This window comes from Bufo bufo, chromosome 4 (assembly GCF_905171765.1).
Source record: "Bufo bufo chromosome 4, aBufBuf1.1, whole genome shotgun sequence".
Taxonomy (NCBI): domain Eukaryota; kingdom Metazoa; phylum Chordata; class Amphibia; order Anura; family Bufonidae; genus Bufo; species Bufo bufo.
The window spans coordinates 149044371-149065058 of NC_053392.1; the positions used below are offsets into that span (position 1 = coordinate 149044371).

The 20688-nt window shown below is 40.6% G+C and overlaps 1 protein-coding gene across 1 annotated transcript in view; it reads right to left on the reverse strand.

Moving 5' to 3' along the window:
• Positions 1-20688, reverse strand: part of LOC121000000 (carboxypeptidase B-like) — a 49400-nt gene that overhangs the window by 7264 nt on the left and 21448 nt on the right. Inside the window, exons 4-8 of the mRNA XM_040431027.1 lie at positions 15040-15145; positions 11694-11795; positions 10273-10374; positions 7104-7214; positions 6936-7026 (exon numbers count right to left, since the gene is read on the reverse strand). Coding sequence (XP_040286961.1) covers positions 6936-7026; positions 7104-7214; positions 10273-10374; positions 11694-11795; positions 15040-15145 — 512 coding nt within the window. The remainder of the gene's footprint in view (positions 1-6935; positions 7027-7103; positions 7215-10272; positions 10375-11693; positions 11796-15039; positions 15146-20688) is intronic.

Consider the following 20688-nt stretch of genomic DNA (forward strand, 5'->3'; position numbering starts at 1 on the left):
CCTCAATTATTCCCCCCTTTATTTGCTGCTTCAGGGCCACCGCGCCGGCCTCTCCATAACTTCGGCATATCCAGGGCCAGTCTAAATGTAAGACAGCTTCCTTGCTGGATTACATTTAGACCATTTTCTACTTCTAAAGCAGTCGTAGAAAACTATGAATGAGATGGGCCTGCTGGCCCGACCCCTTCCCCGCCCACACCAAGCCCAAATTTTTTGGGCCTGGTGTGAGCGGTGAAGAGTCGCAGATAGCGAATAAACTTTTAACTTATTACCCACAAATTACCCTTTAAATGTATCACCCCCAAATTTTACATTAGTGTTTTGTAAGGGATCTCTCTCTCTCTCAGGGGTCGGCCATGACATACTTAAAGTCCATACTGTGCTTTATTGTGGGCACTTCAACATAAATAGGTGAACCTCCTCTAGTTACCGGCGTATCATCACTGGGGAAGGTGAGACTCCAGCACCATTATGACAGAACAAAACAAAAAAAAAAACTTGCCCGTCTAGGCACTACCTAATACATAGGTCATCTCTACCTCACCTATAGAGCGCAGTTCACACACAGGGTATGATCCAGCTTTTCTCAGCCATACGGTCCAGCAGCCTCCTGGCTGTGACCACACCAGTACCTTTGGGGGGATATGGTCAAGAAGTCCTCCCGACTCTGACCGTGTGAACCTCTTTCCGCAGGCGTCGCTGGACCCCCCAAAACTTATAGGTGATAGAAAACAGAGGGTGGTTATTAACGGTACATACTCAGATTGGGTCACTGTCACTAGTGGGGTACCTCAGGGGTCAGTATTGGGCCCTATTCTCTTCAATATAATTATTAATGATCTTGTAGAAGGCTTGCATAGTAAAGTATAAATTTTCGCAGATGACACTAAACTGTGTAAAGTAATTTACACTGAAGAGGACAGTATACTACTACAGAGGGATCTGGATAGATTGGAGGCTTGGGCAGAGAAGTGGCAGATGAGGTTTAACACTGACAAATGTAAGGTTATGCACATGGGAAGGAATAATACGAGTCACTCGTACATACTAAATGGTAAAACACTGGGTAACACTGATGTGGAAAAGGATCTAGGAATTTTAATAAACAGCAAACTAAGCTACAAAAACCAGTGTCAGGCAGCTGCTGCCAAGGCCAATAAGATAATGGGCACGAAAATAAATGATATAACTATGTATGAAAGGTACACGTCCCTAGTATTCAGATAGAGCAAATATTGAAAAGGGACATTACAAGGGCAAAAATAATAAAAGTTTATTTGTGCTACAGGGATGGGGGTGAATGCCTACATTAATCATGAGACATAGTGACAAATCCGTCTAACCAGCTAATACAAGCAAAATGTTGTTGATCAGGATCCAGCCAGACCAGGGTAAATGGAGGATCACTGTGTTGTAGTTAGCAGACAGACGGACTAATATGTTAAAAATTGTGTATATAAATCCGCCGCATAGAAACCAATAGTAGTCCACTGTGATTCATAGGAAATATCACTCAGTGGTAACCTATGCTGACGGACTAGAGGCAAAGTGGTATGGTCCCTAAGTTGGTTCCATCAGGACCCCACCACATACAGCGCACATCTGCCACTAACCAGGAACGGTGGTATCACTGGGCAGTGAGGGATAGTATGAGGAGTAGTTATGTGTGATAACGTATCTCCGAATAACTATCTCCGATGTGGAAGTCTATCATCACAGGTGAGAGGCTGTTGCTGCCACGGTACATGCAGCAAACAGCCTACCCGTGCAGACTGAACTACGGCTCGGAGCTGTTGCCGTCGGGGTATATGCAGCAAACAGCCCGCCCGTATGTGTAGAACTATGGCTCAACGCGTTTCCATGCACTTCATCAGTGCATTTCTTCAGGAGCCAGCGTATCTATAACACATTCGCCTGCCTGAGCCGATACCCTAGTGTGGGAAACGGCAAATCATATAAGGCTAATTATAGAGTACCCCCGAGTCTTAGTATAGATCTCGGTGCACTGTTTTTAACAAACAAAGTCTCGGCATTATAATGGCCGCGAGGCGGCCACGCCAACACCGTGATTTAAAGGGGCAGTACCCCGCCCCCTGGACACACCTCCTGCCAGCAGCCAATCCGCCGCAAGGGTATGCATGATGGGCTAGGTTGACTGACAACAAAGGAGGAATGAGGATGTGTCCAAGGGGTCAGCGCATAGGCGCTACAAGGTAAGAATATAAACGGGAAGATCAACGGCGACTTTATATATATGACGAGGTGACAAAATGTAATATGCAAAACGGTGATCACGAAACAATCAGTAAATAAGTACAGCACTGTTAAGAGGGTAGATAGATGAATCAAATAGCCACATATGACCAGAGGTGACATATATGTATTGGACAGATAACCCTATAAGATTGCATATATCACTCATCAAGATAAGATGAATATGCATATCTACTTGTCCAAAGAAAATTAGCGGATTCTAACACCACTGGTACAATATGTCCACAGTGAATGTAAAATAGTATAACATCCACTATTATCAATGCACATCACAATGACTATTTGTGAAAAAGGTCTAACAGGGATAACCATAGCTTTATATTCATAGGAGGACCAAGAATGATCACAGTAAACCACAATGGAGCCCAGAACTATTATAAAAATGGGACAAAAGAAATTGCATCATTTAAACCATTGGGTTTAGTGGTCCCCAGTCTAAAGATCCATTGTGCCTCCTTTTGTAGGAGGATGCGATCTAGATCTCCTCCTCGCGGTGTTCTCTTGACCATATCAATGCCCTGAAATTTAATGACTGAAGCATGGCCACTGTGGAACTCCTCCACATGACGAGCGATAGGAGTATCTTTAGAGTTGTTAATGTCAGATACGTGTTCCCCAATCCGCCGTCTAAGCTCGCGTATCGTTTTCCCGATATATTTTACGCCACATATGCAAGTCATTAAATAGACCAGTCTATTTAATGACTTGCATATGTGGCGTAAAATATATCGGGAAAACGATACGCGAGCTTAGACGGCGGATTGGGGAACACGTATCTGACATTAACAACTCTAAAGATACTCCTATCGCTCGTCATGTGGAGGAGTTCCACAGTGGCCATGCTTCAGTCATTAAATTTCAGGGCATTGATATGGTCAAGAGAACACCGCGAGGAGGAGATCTAGATCGCATCCTCCTACAAAAGGAGGCACAATGGATCTTTAGACTGGGGACCACTAAACCCAATGGTTTAAATGATGCAATTTCTTTTGTCCCATTTTTATAATAGTTCTGGGCTCCATTGTGGTTTACTGTGATCATTCTTGGTCCTCCTATGAATATAAAGCTATGGTTATCCCTGTTAGACCTTTTTCACAAATAGTCATTGTGATGTGCATTGATAATAGTGGATGTTATACTATTTTACATTCACTGTGGACATATTGTACCAGTGGTGTTAGAATCCGCTAATTTTCTTTGGACAAGTAGATATGCATATTCATCTTATCTTGATGAGTGATATATGCAATCTTATAGGGTTATCTGTCCAATACATATATGTCACCTCTGGTCATATGTGGCTATTTGATTCATCTATCTACCCTCTTAACAGTGCTGTACTTATTTACTGATTGTTTCGTGATCACCGTTTTGCATATTACATTTTGTCACCTCGTCATATATATAAAGTCGCCGTTGATCTTCCCGTTTATATTCTTACCTTGTAGCGCCTATGCGCTGACCCCTTGGACACATCCTCATTCCTCCTTTGTTGTCAGTCAACCTAGCCCATCATGCATACCCTTGCGGCGGATTGGCTGCTGGCAGGAGGTGTGTCCAGGGGGCGGGGTACTGCCCCTTTAAATCACGGTGTTGGCGTGGCCGCCTCGCGGCCATTATAATGCCGAGACTTTGTTTGTTAAAAACAGTGCACCGAGATCTATACTAAGACTCGGGGGTACTCTATAATTAGCCTTATATGATTTGCCGTTTCCCACACTAGGGTATCGGCTCAGGCAGGCGAATGTGTTATAGATACGCTGGCTCCTGAAGAAATGCACTGATGAAGTGCATGGAAACGCGTTGAGCCGTAGTTCTACACATACGGGCGGGCTGTTTGCTGCATATACCCCGACGGCAACAGCTCCGAGCCGTAGTTCAGTCTGCACGGGTAGGCTGTTTGCTGCATGTACCGTGGCAGCAACAGCCTCTCACCTGTGATGATAGACTTCCACATCGGAGATAGTTATTCGGAGATACGTTATCACACATAACTACTCCTCATACTATCCCTCACTGCCCAGTGATACCACCGTTCCTGGTTAGTGGCAGATGTGCGCTGTATGTGGTGGGGTCCTGATGGAACCAACTTAGGGACCATACCACTTTGCCTCTAGTCCGTCAGCATAGGTTACCACTGAGTGATATTTCCTATGAATCACAGTGGACTACTATTGGTTTCTATGCGGCGGATTTATATACACAATTTTTAACATATTAGTCCGTCTGTCTGCTAACTACAACACAGTGATCCTCCATTTACCCTGGTCTGGCTGGATCCTGATCAATAACATTTTGCTTGTATTAGCTGGTTAGACGGATTTGTCACTATGTCTCATGATTAATGTAGGCATTCACCCCCATCCCTGTAGCACAAATAAACTTTTATTATTTTTGCCCTTGTAATGTCCCTTTTCAATATTTGCTCAATAAGATAATGGGTTGCATCAGAAGGGGCATAGATGCCCGTGATAAGAACATAGTCCTACCACTTTACAAATCGCTAGTCAGACCACACATGGAGTACTGTGTACAGTTCTGGGCTCCTGTGAACAAGGCAGACATAGCAGAGCTGGAGAGGGTCCAGAGGAGGGCAACTAAAGTAATAACTGGAATGGGGGGACTACAGTACCCTGAAAGATTATCAAAATTAGGGTTATTCACTTTAGAAAAAGACGACTGAGGGGAGATCTAATTAATATGTATAAATATATAGCTATAGCTACTAGAGAGGGGTCGTTGATCCAGGGAGTTAGTCTGATTGCCTGATTGGAGTCGGGAAGGAATTTTTTATTCCCCTAAAGTGAGGAAAATTGGCTTCTACCTCACAGGTATTTTTTTTTGCCTTCCTCTGAATCAACTTGCAGGATAACAGGCCGAACTGGGTGGACAAATGTCTTTTTTCGGCCTTATGTACTATGTTACTATCACGAATAGACGAATCGCAAATATTAATAGCGAATATCGGCACTTCGAGAATTCACTAATATTTAGAATATAGTGATATAGATTCGTAATTTCGAATATTCTAGATTTTTTTTTCATCAGTAACCTACCTTCTTGCTTGTGGGCCAATGAGAAGGCTGCAATGTCTTTGTATGAGCTCAGCAACATCCCTAGCAACCAATAGGAAAGTTGCCTACCCCTTACTATATAAGAACCTCCCCAGGAGCCATTTTCTACATTTTTTTTAAAGTTCTGAGAGACACCAGTGTCATTGCTGTGCTTTGTGCTTTCCACACTACAGTAGATAGTTAGATAGCTTATATATATATATAATGCAGATAGTTAGTGGGAGATAGTCAGTGTAGTTTATATCCTGATATAGTGTAGCTGTTGCAGTGCAGGGTGTTAGGTAGTGTGATAGGTTCTGCTGTCCATACATACAGTACAGACTAAAAGTTTGGACACACCTTCTCATTCAAAGAGTTTTCTTTATTTTCATGACTATGAAGGCATCAAAACTATGAATTAACACATGTGGAATTATATTCATAACAAACAAGTGTGAAACAACTGAAATATGTCATATTCCAGGTTCTTCAAAGTAGCCACCTTTTGCTCTGATTACTGCTTTGCACACTCTTGGCATTCTCTTGATGATCTTCAAGAGGTAGTCCCCTGAAATGGTCTTCCAACAGTCTTGAAGGAGTTCCCAGAGATGCTTAGCACTTGTTGGCCCTTTTGCCTTCACTCTGCGGTCCAGCTCACCCCAAACCATCTCGATTGGGTTCAGGTCCGGTGACTGTGGAGGCCAGGTCATCTGGCGCAGCACCTCATCACTCTCCTTCATGGTCAAATAGCCCTTACTTTCAAAGTTTTCCCAATTTTTCGGCTGACTGACTGACCTTCATTTCTTAAAGTAATGATGGCCACTCGTTTTTCTTTACTTAGCTGCTTTTTTCTTGCCATAATACAAATTCTAACAGTCTATTCAGTAGGACTACCAGCTGTGTATCCACCTGACTTCTCCTCAACGCCACTGATGGTCCCAACCCCATTTATAAGGCAAGAAATCCCACTTATTAAACCTGACAGGGCACACCTGTGAAGTGAAAACCATTTCAGGGGACTACCTCTTGAAGCTCATCAAGAGAATGCCAAGAGTGTGCAAAGCAGTAATCAAAGCAAAAGATGGCTACTTTGAAGAACCTAGAATATGACATAATTTCAGTTGTTTCACACTTGTTTGTTATGTATATAATTCCACATGTGTTAATTCATAGTTTTGATGCCTTCAGTGTGAATGAGAAGGTGTGTCCAAACTTTTGGTCTGTACTGTACATGCAGACCTGCTAAAATGTGAAGTTTCACGTATTGCGCCAAAATATTCGCATTGTTAGTGCCGATTTGCACATTCGCGAATATACTGGAGCATTCTAACTGCATGTAAAGCCATTTTTTAATGTTCTGCTGTGCCAACCATTTTCTTCAGTCTCAGGAAACTTCTAGCAACTTGGAAAATTAGCAAAAGTGACCCATGCCTGTATTTTGAGCGCATTATGTGAATATTACATTGCCGATTTTTCGTGATCATGAAAAAAATCTCGAATTCGCAAATACAGGGATTTGTGAAATATCACGAATTCGAATATAGTCCCTGCCGCTCATCACTATTGACCATACAGGTAGTGGCTATGGACTGTAAATTGTTTTCTTACCGCACCATGATATGTTAAAGTTCCTGTTGAGGTCTGTGCCAAAGCAGCTGCTGTCTGATGTTGGTGAGCGATTCTTTCTCCACATACGATTCTATAATATTTTACACTAGTGTTGGTCAATGGCCATTGTAAGCGGGCTGTACATTAGTTATGGCTAGATGTTATTACCGTTGTCCAGGTGTAGATGTAACCATCTATATTAAGTACAGGAAGAATGTAGAAGGTCAGTTTTGTCAACAGGTTCTTTACTTCTTCATCTTTGGAATACCTGGAAACAAGCTGTAGGAATAATTTACACAATCACAATTCTTCCTAGATATTTTACAATAATTCAACACATTTTGCTGAACCATACTACATACAGTACATATGACATATTCCAGCACCTTCAAGTCAGTGAAATACTCAGAGGTGTATTGAAAGTGTATCAAGGTGTGACACAGCATTAAAATTTAGGGAAATGTATCACTGGTGGACTTCTTAGAAGTTTGAACTGTACACAGTATATACAGAGGTATAAAGCCATTATCTTTGACTAGTTGGACCAAAGCAAGATCAAGACTTATCATGACATTTATCTTGATATAGTTTTGAAATGCACAGACAGCTGCATAAGCTCTCCATGATGGGACTGACTGTCCCATAGACAGTGAATAGTGGTCACGCTCTGCATTTATTCCAGAAGAGTAAAAATACTCCTCTTATTATTTTTTCAGAGCATTTTCATTGGAGTATGAAATAAGACGCTGGGTGGCAGTTTTTTTCTTCTGACCATAGCTTCATTTTTCTGTCGAAGTAGCGTAGCCATAAGAGGTCTTGTTTTTTCCGGTGTGAATTGTAATTTTTAGTGACACTATTTTGGGATGCATATAACTTATTAACTTGTATTACCTATTTTGGGGTGGTAATGGAAAAAAAAAATTCTGCACTTTAAATTTCTAATGTTCTCTGTGTGGCATAACTAGCATGTTACGCTTATTCTCTGGGTCAGTACAATTCCGGTGATACCAAATATGTAGAGTTTTAAGATTTTAACTACTTTTGTACAGTAATAGCTCATCTCTTTATGTTACTGCATTCCAAGAGCCAGACCTCATTCACTTTTAAGCTGTAGTAGCCATATATAGTTAGTTTTTTTTGCTGAGAAAGGTGGGTTTCATTGGTACCATTTCTTGGGCTACATGGAACTGATTAACAGTTATTTTTTGGGGGGAGGGGTGAACAGGAAAAAAACAATTCTGTATTTTTACGCTGTTCATAGAACAGTTTAAATAACATATTATCTTTATTATGCAGGTTCCGACAAACATGGTGTGATATCATATGTGTGTGTGTTTCTTACCACTATTATGGGAAAAAAAAGTCCTTCAGCCACTGTGATGTACAGGTATGTCACAGTGGCTGAGAGATTGTATGAAGCGGGCTGCTGCAGTGAGTCCACTCCATATGTCTAATACAGCAGGCACCCGGCCACAATGACGAGGAATGGTGATCACATCGAACCCTGTCATTTAACTCCTCAGATGCTGTGATCAACAGCGATCGTGGCATCTGTGGAGTTAGACAGAGGGATGCGGCTCCCTCTGTCTTCTGATCGAAGGCCCGCAGTGAAATCGCGTGGCTTCAATGGTTACCATGGCCAATGCTGAAGCATCCCAGGCCTGCCATGGTAAGCTCTCTGCTAAGCTGTGTACAAAGCACAGCTCAGCAGGGAGCGCATCAAAATGCCATTCACCCTAATACATCTCTCTTAGGGTGAATAGGGGGCTAAAAGGTACTGTTAAAAAGTTAAAATGAAGTTAAAAAAACAAAAACACAAAAATATATATAAATTTAAAATAAATAAATACTGTGCAGTGAGTGCTGTAACCGAAAAAAAAGAAAAAAAAAGAAAAACACGAGATTCACCATTTTTATCACCTTGTCCCCCCAAAAAATGGAATAACAGTGATCAAAAAGTCATACATATGTATTCGAGCTAAAATTGACAATTGATAACACGTGACAAAAGCCATTGAAATCCACTGAAAAAGTCATTAACATTTTCTTGCCATTATTTACTTAACGCATTACCCATCAATTTTATCTCGGCTACATCTGTACTACAAAAATGGTACCAATAAAAAAAAATAGTTCGTCCTGCAAAAAACAAGCCCTCATACAGCTCTGTGGATGGAAATATGGCTGTCAGAAAATGGCGATGCAAAGAAAATTTCAATTTTTTTCAAAAGTTTTTATTTTTTTGAGGACATCATGTCATTTTTAGTGTGCAGGGAATGCCGTAATATCAAACCCCAAAAAACCTTGGCAGAATTGTGTTGTTTTTTTTTAATGAACATCACAAATATTTTTTTCCCGTTTTCCAATACAAGACATGGTAAATTAAATGGTGCCATTAAAAAATACTATTTATCTTGCAAAAAATAAGCCCTCATATGACTATGTGAATGGAAGGATAAAAAAGTTATGGCTATTGGAACATGGGGAGGAAAAAACAAAAAAGCAAAACCAAAAATTGGCAATGCATCGACGCCCCATGATTGCGTTCGAGGAGAGCTGATGGTGGTAGAGGGAACCCTCTTCCTCCAACTGTCTAGATGCTGCGTTTCCTATTGACCATGATCTGGAGTGCTGTATCAGAACATTCCATGAGATCTGTTCAGTTCCTGCCGTCAGAATTAATGGTGTCCGTGGCAGGGACAGGACAGAGTACAGTAGACAGGCTGCGCTGATACAGTGCTCCAGAAAACAGAAAGTAAAACTGCCTGTACAGGTGTGTATGACGCTTGTACAGTGTTATTGAGACCTCTAGTCATGCATTTGCACTGCAGTGCCAATCACACATGGAAATCAGGGACCTTCATTCTTGTGTTCAAATTTGAGACAATTTTTATCCTTATTTGAACCCATACAGTTTTTGTCAGTTAGAACTAGTGAATTTTATGTCATGAATATGTTGATTATCCCAGATTATTATTTCCATTTGAATTGTTTCTAATTAAAATATAACATTTAAACATTAACTATATTAACTATAAAGTTGTCCCATAAAGGCCTGATTTAAGAAACTCCTTGTGATAATAGCAGCCAACATAGAGTAGACAGAGCAGCTCTACTTCTGTGGATGTGCCCTCTGATAAGGGACAAGGAGACATCAAAGAACATAGACTCTCAGAGCACTGGAGTGGGAGATGGGGTAAGGGTTTTGGTGGGATGGGGTATGTTCCTGTCAAGATCAGGGAAATACTGGTGGGCATGGAGCGGCGAGCACTGGCCTATGAATACTACTACAACTAGTACTATTACAACTGCTACTTTTAATAATAGTAATACTGACCTCTTTAACAAACCACTGACAGAAAGCAGGTGAGATCCATTCTCTGGCATGTATACCACAGTCCATGAAGATGGCCGGCCCTGCGGTGCTTGACTGCCCAACCTTTCCAGGATAATAAAAAAAAACGATATAAATGTCATACTGTACAGAACATGATTCACATTTTCTATTATTATCATCATATCTAAGCCTTTGTTTCTGGAAACAGAAAATAAATTAGGACTTATCTAATGACCAAATGTTGACTATTTGTGTCATTTTTGGATTGATGGATAAGCAGATTTCTCATTTAACCATCGATCTCTTGATTTTTCCTGCTCTCAGATGAAGTTTGCATAATTTAAAGGATTTCCATGATCAAAAATGTCCGCTAAATAATAGTTTCATGCATAATGTAAACACTAAAGTAGCTATACATTAAGTGTGGTCTGAAAATGATGGAGACAAGCCATATCTTGAAAGTTGCTCTATTGATTGGAAAGGTTAAATATTATATAATATGATATTTTCTTGATATGGCTTCCAAAAGAAATGCCCTCAAAATTATATATTTTTTCAATTACTTGCATGGTACTTGCCTATTTAAAATATTTCCTCCAAAAAATTACCTGTAAACATAATTTTCATTCTGGAATCAAAGAAAGCTGGAGGGGGCAAACCTGTTGGTAACTGTAATATTGGTCATATACTGTAGCCAGTTTTCTGAAACTGCTAAGAATAGAACTTTATAGTAGATGACTCAAAAGCTGAATTAATTGGTAGTTAAAAAAAAATAATTTCACCTCGCCTAATGGAATGAGGGTAAGGGGATCTCTGTTCTCCCAATGCGTGGGGAACCTAGATACACCATATATGTCACCTATTCACACGATATGTGATGTGTTTGCTCAGTGCGGGTCTGACCAATTGGAACCCCACTGATCACAAAAATGGAAGCTCTGTGTCCCCCATTTAAGTGTAGTGCTGGTAATACATGTGCACTGCCACTCCATTCAAAGTCTGGGGGACCGCTCTACTTGGCTATCTTTGGTAATCCTAGACTGTGCGCATGCTCTAATGCTGCTCCAGAGGACCTATTTCTAGAAAAGATATTTAAAACAAAAAATGTATGGCCTGGGTACTGATCATGTTACTACTTTACCAGAGAATGTGATTGTGAACAATACATACAACTATATTGTAAATTTACGTCTTCTCGTTTTATATTTTTAGCATTTTTTATTTGTATTCAGTAGCCAGTATGTAGGTAAAAAACAGTTCCCTTGTCCCTACAGCTATTATTACAGAGTGAGATGTCAATGATTAAGATGAGAGGTCATATGTTTATAGCTTAAGTATAAATCTGGATCCTTTTAGGTACATTTTTATAGTTTCCAACCTCTAAATGCTTCAGAACAAACCTCTTTTTTTAATTTTCTCACCTTAAGAACATACATTGGGCGACCTTCATAGGTGTTGCCAATTTCAATGCGGCTGACAAGATCTGAGTGCTTAGTAGCCATATTGCTGGTCCAATCAGCGATCTAGAATCAACCAAATAATGAGAGGTCATCACTAAAGGGAACCTATCATTTTGGAAGTGCTGTGCAATCTAGGTGCAGAATTTTGTGTTAAACTGGGAATAAATTTCAGTTCTAAAATTTCAAAGCATGCAAGCACACTTGCCTTTTCACCAAAAAAGCAATACATGCACCACCCACATTTAGGACACACGCGGCACATGTACCACTCAAATATAGGACACGCACAGCACATGCACCACTCACACATAGGGAAAATGACCCACATGCACTATTAACGCATTACACACATGTAGGACACATGCTGCACACATAAACCAACAGCCTAGTCGATATAATCAGTGGCAGTAATTTTCAGTAGCCAAGGAGGTATGAGATACCTCCTTGCTAAAAATGGCTATATCTCAGGCTGCATATCACCTATAGCTATGAGCCAAATCTTCCTTTGAAGTTAAGAATTTAATCTAGGACTGTGGTGCTAGCTGCCATGCAGCCTGACACATAACTCTTAGAAATCATGTCTGGAGTGAGACGTGCAGGTAATACTAGATGGCCCTAGATATGATCCTAGCTGAGACTGGGGGAGTTTGTAAAATGATTGGGGAAACTTGCTGCACCTACATCCCAGGTAACACTGGCCCCAAAGGTAACTGAAGCAATAAACAAGCTTACTAACCTCTCAGAGGAATTAAAACGTAACTCAGGGATAACAGACCCATGGGATGAGTACTTTGGAGGGTTCAAAAACTGCAAATTCTTCCTCACCCAGATAGGTATAGTGATAGTCTTGATGCTAGTATTAATGTCAGTAGTGTTATGTTGCATTGTACCGTGTCCGAAAAATATGTGAAAAAATTGTGACTTCAACTACTGAACAGCCCATCATGCTGATATATGGTGAAGAAGAAATGGAAACCAAGGAATTCAACACAAGTTCCCCCACCAATTACGATGTCGTACCGAGATAGGGAAAGATGAATCCCAGGGTACTATCATAAGTCCGATTAACCGGGAGTCTACCCAAAAGGGGTAGGTTGTCGCCACTGTGGGTGAAGAGGATTGCGAATGGTATTTCCAGGGGTTCACTAGGCAGGGAAAGTTCTACAATCAAGAATCCAAGGGGGGACTGTTATGGAATATAATGGACACTTGTTTGTCACTTACAAAATGGTGTCTGTCCGAGAGACAATCCCCAGTATGATTCTATCATACATATGCCTTAAACTTATTTCCTGTTTACATTCCTTCTTGCAAAAAGACCAATCATGTGAGCCCACTCCTCCCACTAATATGGAGGGTATATAATGTGAAGCCCCCACCTAATAAATTAGAGTTATGCTTTGACCTTATCTAGAGTGTCAGTGTTATTTCTCTTGACGTGCATGCATGTATCTATCTATCTATCTATCTATCTATCTATCTATCTATCTATCTATCTATCTATCTATCTATCTAATTTGGAGCAGTGTATCAACCTACCTAACCATTGATCAGAACCAGAACACTGGTATCTGCATTTCTGGTCTTGTTTTAAAGCTAAGATTTTCTAAAGTGCATCTTTCAGCAGATTTGTACCTTTGAAACTGGCTGACCTGTTGAATGTGTGCTTAGCTCAATATGATTACGGCGATACCAAACTTGTATGGTTTTTATTTTGTTTAATTACTTTTTTTTTTATGTAACCATTGAAAAATTTTTAATTTTCTTTGCATTGCCTTTTTCTGAGAGCCATAACTTTTTTAGATTTCGGTCTACAGAGCTTTATGAGGGCTTATTGTTTTGCATACCGAACTGTAGTTTTTATTGGTACCATTTTTGCGGGTAAGATGACAAAAAAATCTCAATTTATTATTTTTTTTCGTTACAGAGTTCCCCCCAAAGAAAATGTTTCTTTATATTTTAATAATTCAGACATTTTGGGATGCAGCAATACCAAATATGCTTACTTTTTTTATTGTTCATATATTTTTATATCTGAAATTGGGAAAGTGATTTAAACTTTTAATATTTTGGTGTTTTTTTTAAACTTTTTTAAAAACTTTTTGCTTAATAACTATTAGCCCTGCTGTATGATACAGCCATCGCGTATGGAGCTCGCTCACCAAAGCAGCCTGCTCCATACAAATGCTGGTGCATAATTCCATACATATGCGGCATTATACGTTAAGGTCACTCCAGGCAAAAACTAAAAATAAATCCTTTAGCCAAAATCATGCTGCCGAAGTATTATTCACCATTACACAGATCCCCCACTAGGCCGCAGCTGAATCCTGAGCTGCCATAACAACAGAGTGGTGCTGTCCTGACCCACCCTAGGATATGAAATATATGCAGACAACATCACATGATATTACAGTGATGACTATGTCTGCAGGACACTAACAGGACACCAGTGGTGATGGGACTTTTACCTCAGATTTGTGTCCCTCAGGCTCGTGACGCATCATTTCTACCTGCCAGTTTACATTTTCACAGTTGTGGGAGGGGCTTAGTTCTGTGTACCGCCCACTGACAGGTATGTACTGAGAGGTAATAGCCATACTTCTCGCTCATACTACAATGTGGAGAATATGTGGTAACAGGAAATAAAAGGAAGCAGAAAGCCTGAGCAATGCAAACTTACCAACATTTGAGTTGGCAAAATAGGGGGATATAAGCTTCGCCCTGGGAATGCTATTTATGGGCAGTGTTTGCGTTATGCCCTGTCCATTTTCAGCCCGGGACAGAGCAAATTTGCCAGGACTGTCTCTAAAAATCAGGGACAGTCCTGGCAAATTTGGGACAGTTGGCAGCTATGGTAATGTAAAAGTAAGGAAGAAATATATATACCAGGTGAGGGCTGATTTTTCATTTTTGACTGGAGTGCACTTTTAAGCCACACTTCCTGTCCATCATGCCGTAGGTGTTCAGATGGAAGGAGCTACAGGAGCTTGCAGGAAAAGAGGAAGACATTGGTCCACTGCAGACACCGATCAAAGGCCAGTACACCCCTGAGTGCTTTCCAGGAGTGTGCTATCTTTTTAATGACAATGCCATTGTTAACTTGGCACCACCTAATAGTAAAGTATCTCTCATTTTTCTCCTGAACTCAGTATAACATTAAAATCAGCACAATAGATAAAACTTAGTGCAAAGTCATGGAGTTATAACATTGCTGTGTTTTTATACCGTGTAAAAAATCAACACTGTAATGGAAATGACAAAAATATATAAAAATAAAATCTACAAATGTGTTAATGTTTCTTACCGTCTCCCAATCATTGTATTTAATATAGCTATGCTTCTTAGACTTCCGAAGCCTGGGGCTGTCCCGCTGTGCCTCAATTCCTGCCTGAAGGTCATGGAATAAAACCCTAATAGAAAGAAATAGATAATACAAGTAACTTTTCCTAGTAACATTGTCCCCCTTCTTATCAGTCATATTCAAAGCAGATACTGCCCAAATATGCTTTTCTATACATCATGGGGGAAAGTGCCAGTTTTCTGGTGTAAAAAAGTGACCGACCCTGTGTTTAGGCACACGTGGTGTTTATAAGCTGCCCTCACCAGAGACCTGTCTCCGTACAGCATTCAGATGTATGGGTTTCGCAGAGTTGAAATTCGTTAAGTCCAAAGTTTTAAAATGTTTTTCAAGTTGAATAATCGAAGTCTGAAGTTATTCAATGATAATAAATTTCACTCCGCAAAGCCCATACATTTGAATACTGTATAGAGATGGGTCTCCATACAGCATTCAAACAAAGTTTTGAATGAAGCGACTTCAGGAAGCATTGAGGAGGTCGGGCTTTGTAATTTGTATTTAAAGTGGACTTTCCTCCATAGTTGTAAAATAAGATAGGGGATTTTTGCCGAGGGGTCAACTACCCTTTAAGGAAATCAGGTGACCAAATTAATGCTAATGAGGACACTAGCATCAATAAATCGGATTCAAGTATAACCGATTGCAGCGGATTAGGGAGTGCATGGAATGATACTAATTGAGACCTTATATATGTCCACACAAAGAGGAAGATTTCATTCTGTAAAGATTCGAGAGCTGAACCCGTCACTGGTACAGGAAGGGAACAAAACTAATACAGTATTCGAGGTTAGGTGACCATTTTAATAGTGTGTTTGAGGTAAGCAATTCCTAGCAGAGTTTAGGGATGAGACGGGCGTAATTCCACTTAAAAGTGGCGCCAAGGGTTAATCCCTAAATAAAGAAGATAATGATCTTGGGTTTTAAAACCAAAATTAAAGGGAACCTGTCATCAACTTTATGCTGACCTCACTGATAGCAGCATAAAATAGTGACAGAAATGCTGATTTCAGTGGTGTGTCACTCATGAGCTAAAAGTAAGTGGTTGCTGAGAACCAACATCATAATCTACTTGAGAAGAGTCATGGTTATTCATAATGTCCTGCACTCTCGCCCATCTGCTGATGCTTGGCAGTTCTCTCCTAGTAAAAAAGGGAGAAAACTAGGTAGAAGACTGTCAGTCATCAGCAGGTGAACAGGAATTCATTAATAACCATGACTCTTCTCAGGTGGCTGTGACTCTTTTCCAGGCCCAGTCTGCAATGATTGTGAAGTTGGTTCTCGGCAACCATTTACTTTTAAATGACAGACCGCTGAAATCAACTCAACTGTCTCTGCTTCATGCTGCCGTTAGTATGGGCAGCATAAAGTTGATGACAGGTTCCCTTTAAGCATGATTAAATCGCGGACCAAAGACGAGGTATTGCAATGTAAGATCTCAGATTTAGGAACATTGATCCGCAAGCCAGAAAAACGACCACATAGGGACAAATGGTTCAATAAATTAGATAATGTCAGGATAATAGTAAGGAGCATACAGTATTATCTATGAAATGATTTACTTTTGTATTTGCGAGATGCAATGTTTGGATTAGTACAGATCATTATGGCCAACGGTTCTATAGCCAAAGCAAAAAGAGCAGGGGAAAGAAGACAACCCTGATGTGTGCCTCGACTAATTGGAATAGTAACTGGACAGTCTGTTGGCAATTTAAGATATGCAGTGGGAGTTGAATAAAAAGTTTTTTTAGAGAGTGGAAAGGCTCCTAAAATACCCATGGTGGGTGGTCATAACCTGGTAAATATAAGACCAAGAGAGGCTATCAAAAGCCTTCTAAATGTCTAGGGCCAACACGGAGATAGGCTGGGATTTCGTTTTAGCCTACTGAATAATACAGTCCTGATCAAATGTTTAAGACCACTTGAAAAATGGCAAAAAATCATATTTTACATTGTTGGATCTTAACAGGGTTCCAAGTAGAGCTTCAACATGCAACAAGAAGAAATGAGAGTGAGACAAAACATTTTTTGAGCATTCAATTAATTGAAAATAGCGATTAAACTGAAACAGGCTGTTTTTTAGCTGATCCAAATTTTAGGACCATATGCCTTTAAAAGGCCAAATCTGTGCAAATATGTGGATTCATTGTCATTTTCTGTCAGGTAGTCACATGTTGTGATGGCAAAGGCAAAAAAACTCTCCCTTTTTGAACGTGGTCGGGTTGTTGAACTGCATAAGCAGGGTCTCTCACAGCGCGCCATCGCTGCTGAGGTGGGACGCAGTAAGACAGTCATTTGGAATTTCTTAAATGATCCTGGGGGTTATGGAACAAAAAAGTCAAGTGGAAGACCTAAAAAAATTTCATCAGCACTGAGCCGGAGGATCCAATTGGCTGTCCGTCAAGACACTGGACGATCCTCGACCCAAATAAAGGCCCTTACTGGTGCTGACTGCAGCCCCATAACCATCAGACGGCATCTGAGACTGAAGGGCTTCAAAAACAAAAAACGTCTCCATAACCTCGTCTCCTTGAACGCCACAGAACTGCTCGTTTGGACTTTGCAAGAGAGCACCAAACATGGGACATTCAAAGGTGGAAGAAAGTTTTATTCTCTGATGAGAAAAAATGTAACCTTAATGGTCCTGATGGTTTACAACGTTACTGGCATGACAAGCAGATCCCACCTAAGATGTTTTCTACACGCCACAGTGGAGGGGGCGCCATAATGGTCTTGGGTGCTTTTTCCTTCAGTGGAACAATGGAGCTTCAGGAAGTGCAGGGGCGTCAAACGGCCGCTGGCTATGTCTAGATGTTGCAGAGAGCATTCCTCATGACTGAGGGCCCTTATCAGTGTGGTAACGACTGGGTTTTTCAACAGGACAACGCTACAGTACACAATGCCCGCAGGACAAGGGACTTCTTCCAGGAGAATAACATCACTCTTTTGGCCCATCCTGCGTGTTCCCCTGATCTAAATCTAATTGAGAACCTTTGGGGATGGATGGCAAGGGAAGTTTACAAAAATGGACAACAGTTCCAGACAGTAGATGGCCTTCGTGCGGCCGTCTTCACCACTTGGAGAAATGTTCCCACTCACCTCATGGAAACGCTTGCATCAAGCATGCCAAAACGAATTTTTGAAGTGATAAACAATAACAGCGGAGCTACTAATTTCTGAGTTCATATTTGGAAGTTGGATTTCTGTTTTGGGGAGGTTTAGTTTCTTTTTGGAGGTGTGGTCCTAAACTTTTGATCAGCTGAAAAACTGCCTGTTTCAGTTTATTCGTTGTTTTCATTAAATTGAATGCTAAAAAAATGTTTTGTCTCACTCCCATTTCTTCTTGTTGCATGTTGAAGCTCTACTTGGAACCTTGTTAAGATCCAGCCATGCTAAATATTTTTTTTTGCCATTTTTCAAGTGGTCTTAAACTTTTGATCCGGACTGTATTACACACCTTCCGCACATTATCCAGTACCTGCCGACCTAGAATAAACCCCACTTGGTCAGAGTGTATTAGAGCGGGGAGGTAACAATTAAAGCGTTTAGCTAGTATAGATGTAAAAAGTTTAAGGTCAACATTAAGGATTGAGTTGGGACGGTAATTCGCAGGACTAGTGTGATCCTTATCAGGTTTAGGAAACACTGTAATTAAGGCAGTAAGCATATCTGAAGGTAATGTGCCCCTTTGGAGAATATAATTACATAAACTTTTAATTTGATGAGATAAAATATCCTTAAACCTTTTAAAATACAGTGGTGAAAATCCATCTGGTCCTGGGCCCTGGCAACTTACTGCTTTTAAGGGACATTATCGCTATGTCTATTTCCTCATCCAAACTATGTGATTAAGAAATTCTGCATCAGACGATGATAAAGTCGGAATAACAGTAGGTAAAGTTACGAGAATAGACGTTAAGTCAGCGAGGGGTGGGGGTGGGAAGTATAGCTTCTGATAAAAAGGCATGGAATTGTTTATAAATTCTAGCAGGACTGGAGGTAATCTGCCCCCTTGCATCTTTAATTTGACATACCGTTTTAAGACACTGCCGGGCACGCAATCTGGCAACAAGCATTTTATCTGGTTTATTTGCTAATTTGTAGAATTTTGCCTGAGTCCATCTCAAGGTTTATTTCAGTCCGGTGCAGGAAGGTCGCATCAAGCTAAAACTTTGTGCCTCTAATAGCTTTAAGGAGATACATATAAGGATGGTTGTATCTGATTACCTAGTTACGATCTAAAACTATACAATTAGAGCTGCCAGTGTCAGACTTTTGACAACCCATTCATAAACTTCTAGGAGGAATGACAGAGAGGTAGCACTGCATATGAAATATAGGAAGTAACATAGTAACATAGTAACATAGTACATAAGGCCGAAAAAAGACATTTGTCCATCCAGTTCGGCCTGTTATCCTGCAAGTTGATCCAGAGGAAGGCCAAAAACCCTGTGAGGTAGAAGCCAATTTTCTCCACTTTAGGGGAATAAAAAACTTCCCGACTCCAATCAGGCAATCAGAATAACTCCCTGGATCAACGACCCCTCTCTAGTAGCTATAGCCTGTAATATTATTAAGCTCCAGAAATACGTCCAGGCCCCTCTTGAATTCCTTTATTGTACTCACCATCACCACCTCCTCAGGCAGAGAGTTCCATAGTCTCACTGCTCTTACCGTAAAGAATCCTTTTCTATGTTTGTGTACAAACCTTCTTTCCTCCAAACGCAGAGGATGTCCCCTCGTCACAGTCACAGTCCTGGGGATAAATAGCTGATGGGATAGATCTCTGTACTGACCCCTGATATATTTATACATATTAATTAGATCTCCCCTCAGTCGTCTTTTTTCTAAAGTGAATAACCCTAATTTTGATAATCTTTCAGGGTACTGTAGTTGCCCCATTCCAGTTATTACTTTAGTTGCCCTCCTCTGAACCCTCTCCAGCTCTGCTATGTCTGCCTTGTTTACAGGAGCCCAGAACTGTACACAGTACTCCATGTGTGGTCTGACTAGCGATTTGTAAAGTGGTAGGACTATGTTCCTATCACGGGAATCTATGCCCCTTCTGATGCAACCCATTATCTTGTTGGCCTTGGCAGCAGCTGCCTGACACTGGTTTTTGCTGCTTAGTTTGCTGTTTATTAAAATTCCTAGATCCTTTTCCATGTCAGTGTTACCGAGTGTTTTACCATTTAGTATGTACGGGTGACTTGCATTTTTCCTTCCCATGTGCATAACTTTACATTTATCAGTGTTAAACCTCATCTGCCACTTATCTGCCCAAGCCTCCAATCTATCCAGATCCCTCTGTAGTAGTATACTGTCCTCATCAGTGTAAATTACTTTACACAGTTTAGTGTCATCTGCGAAAATTGATACTTTACTATGCAAGCCTTCTACAAGATCATTAATAAATATATTGAAGAGAATAGGGCCCAAGACTGACCCCTGAGGTACTCCACTAGTGACAGTGACCCAATCTGAGTGTGTACCGTTAATAACCACCCTCTGTTTTCTATCACTCAGCCAGTTACTTACCCACATACAGATGTTTTCTCCCAGTCCGAGCATTCTCATTTTATATACTAACCTTTTATG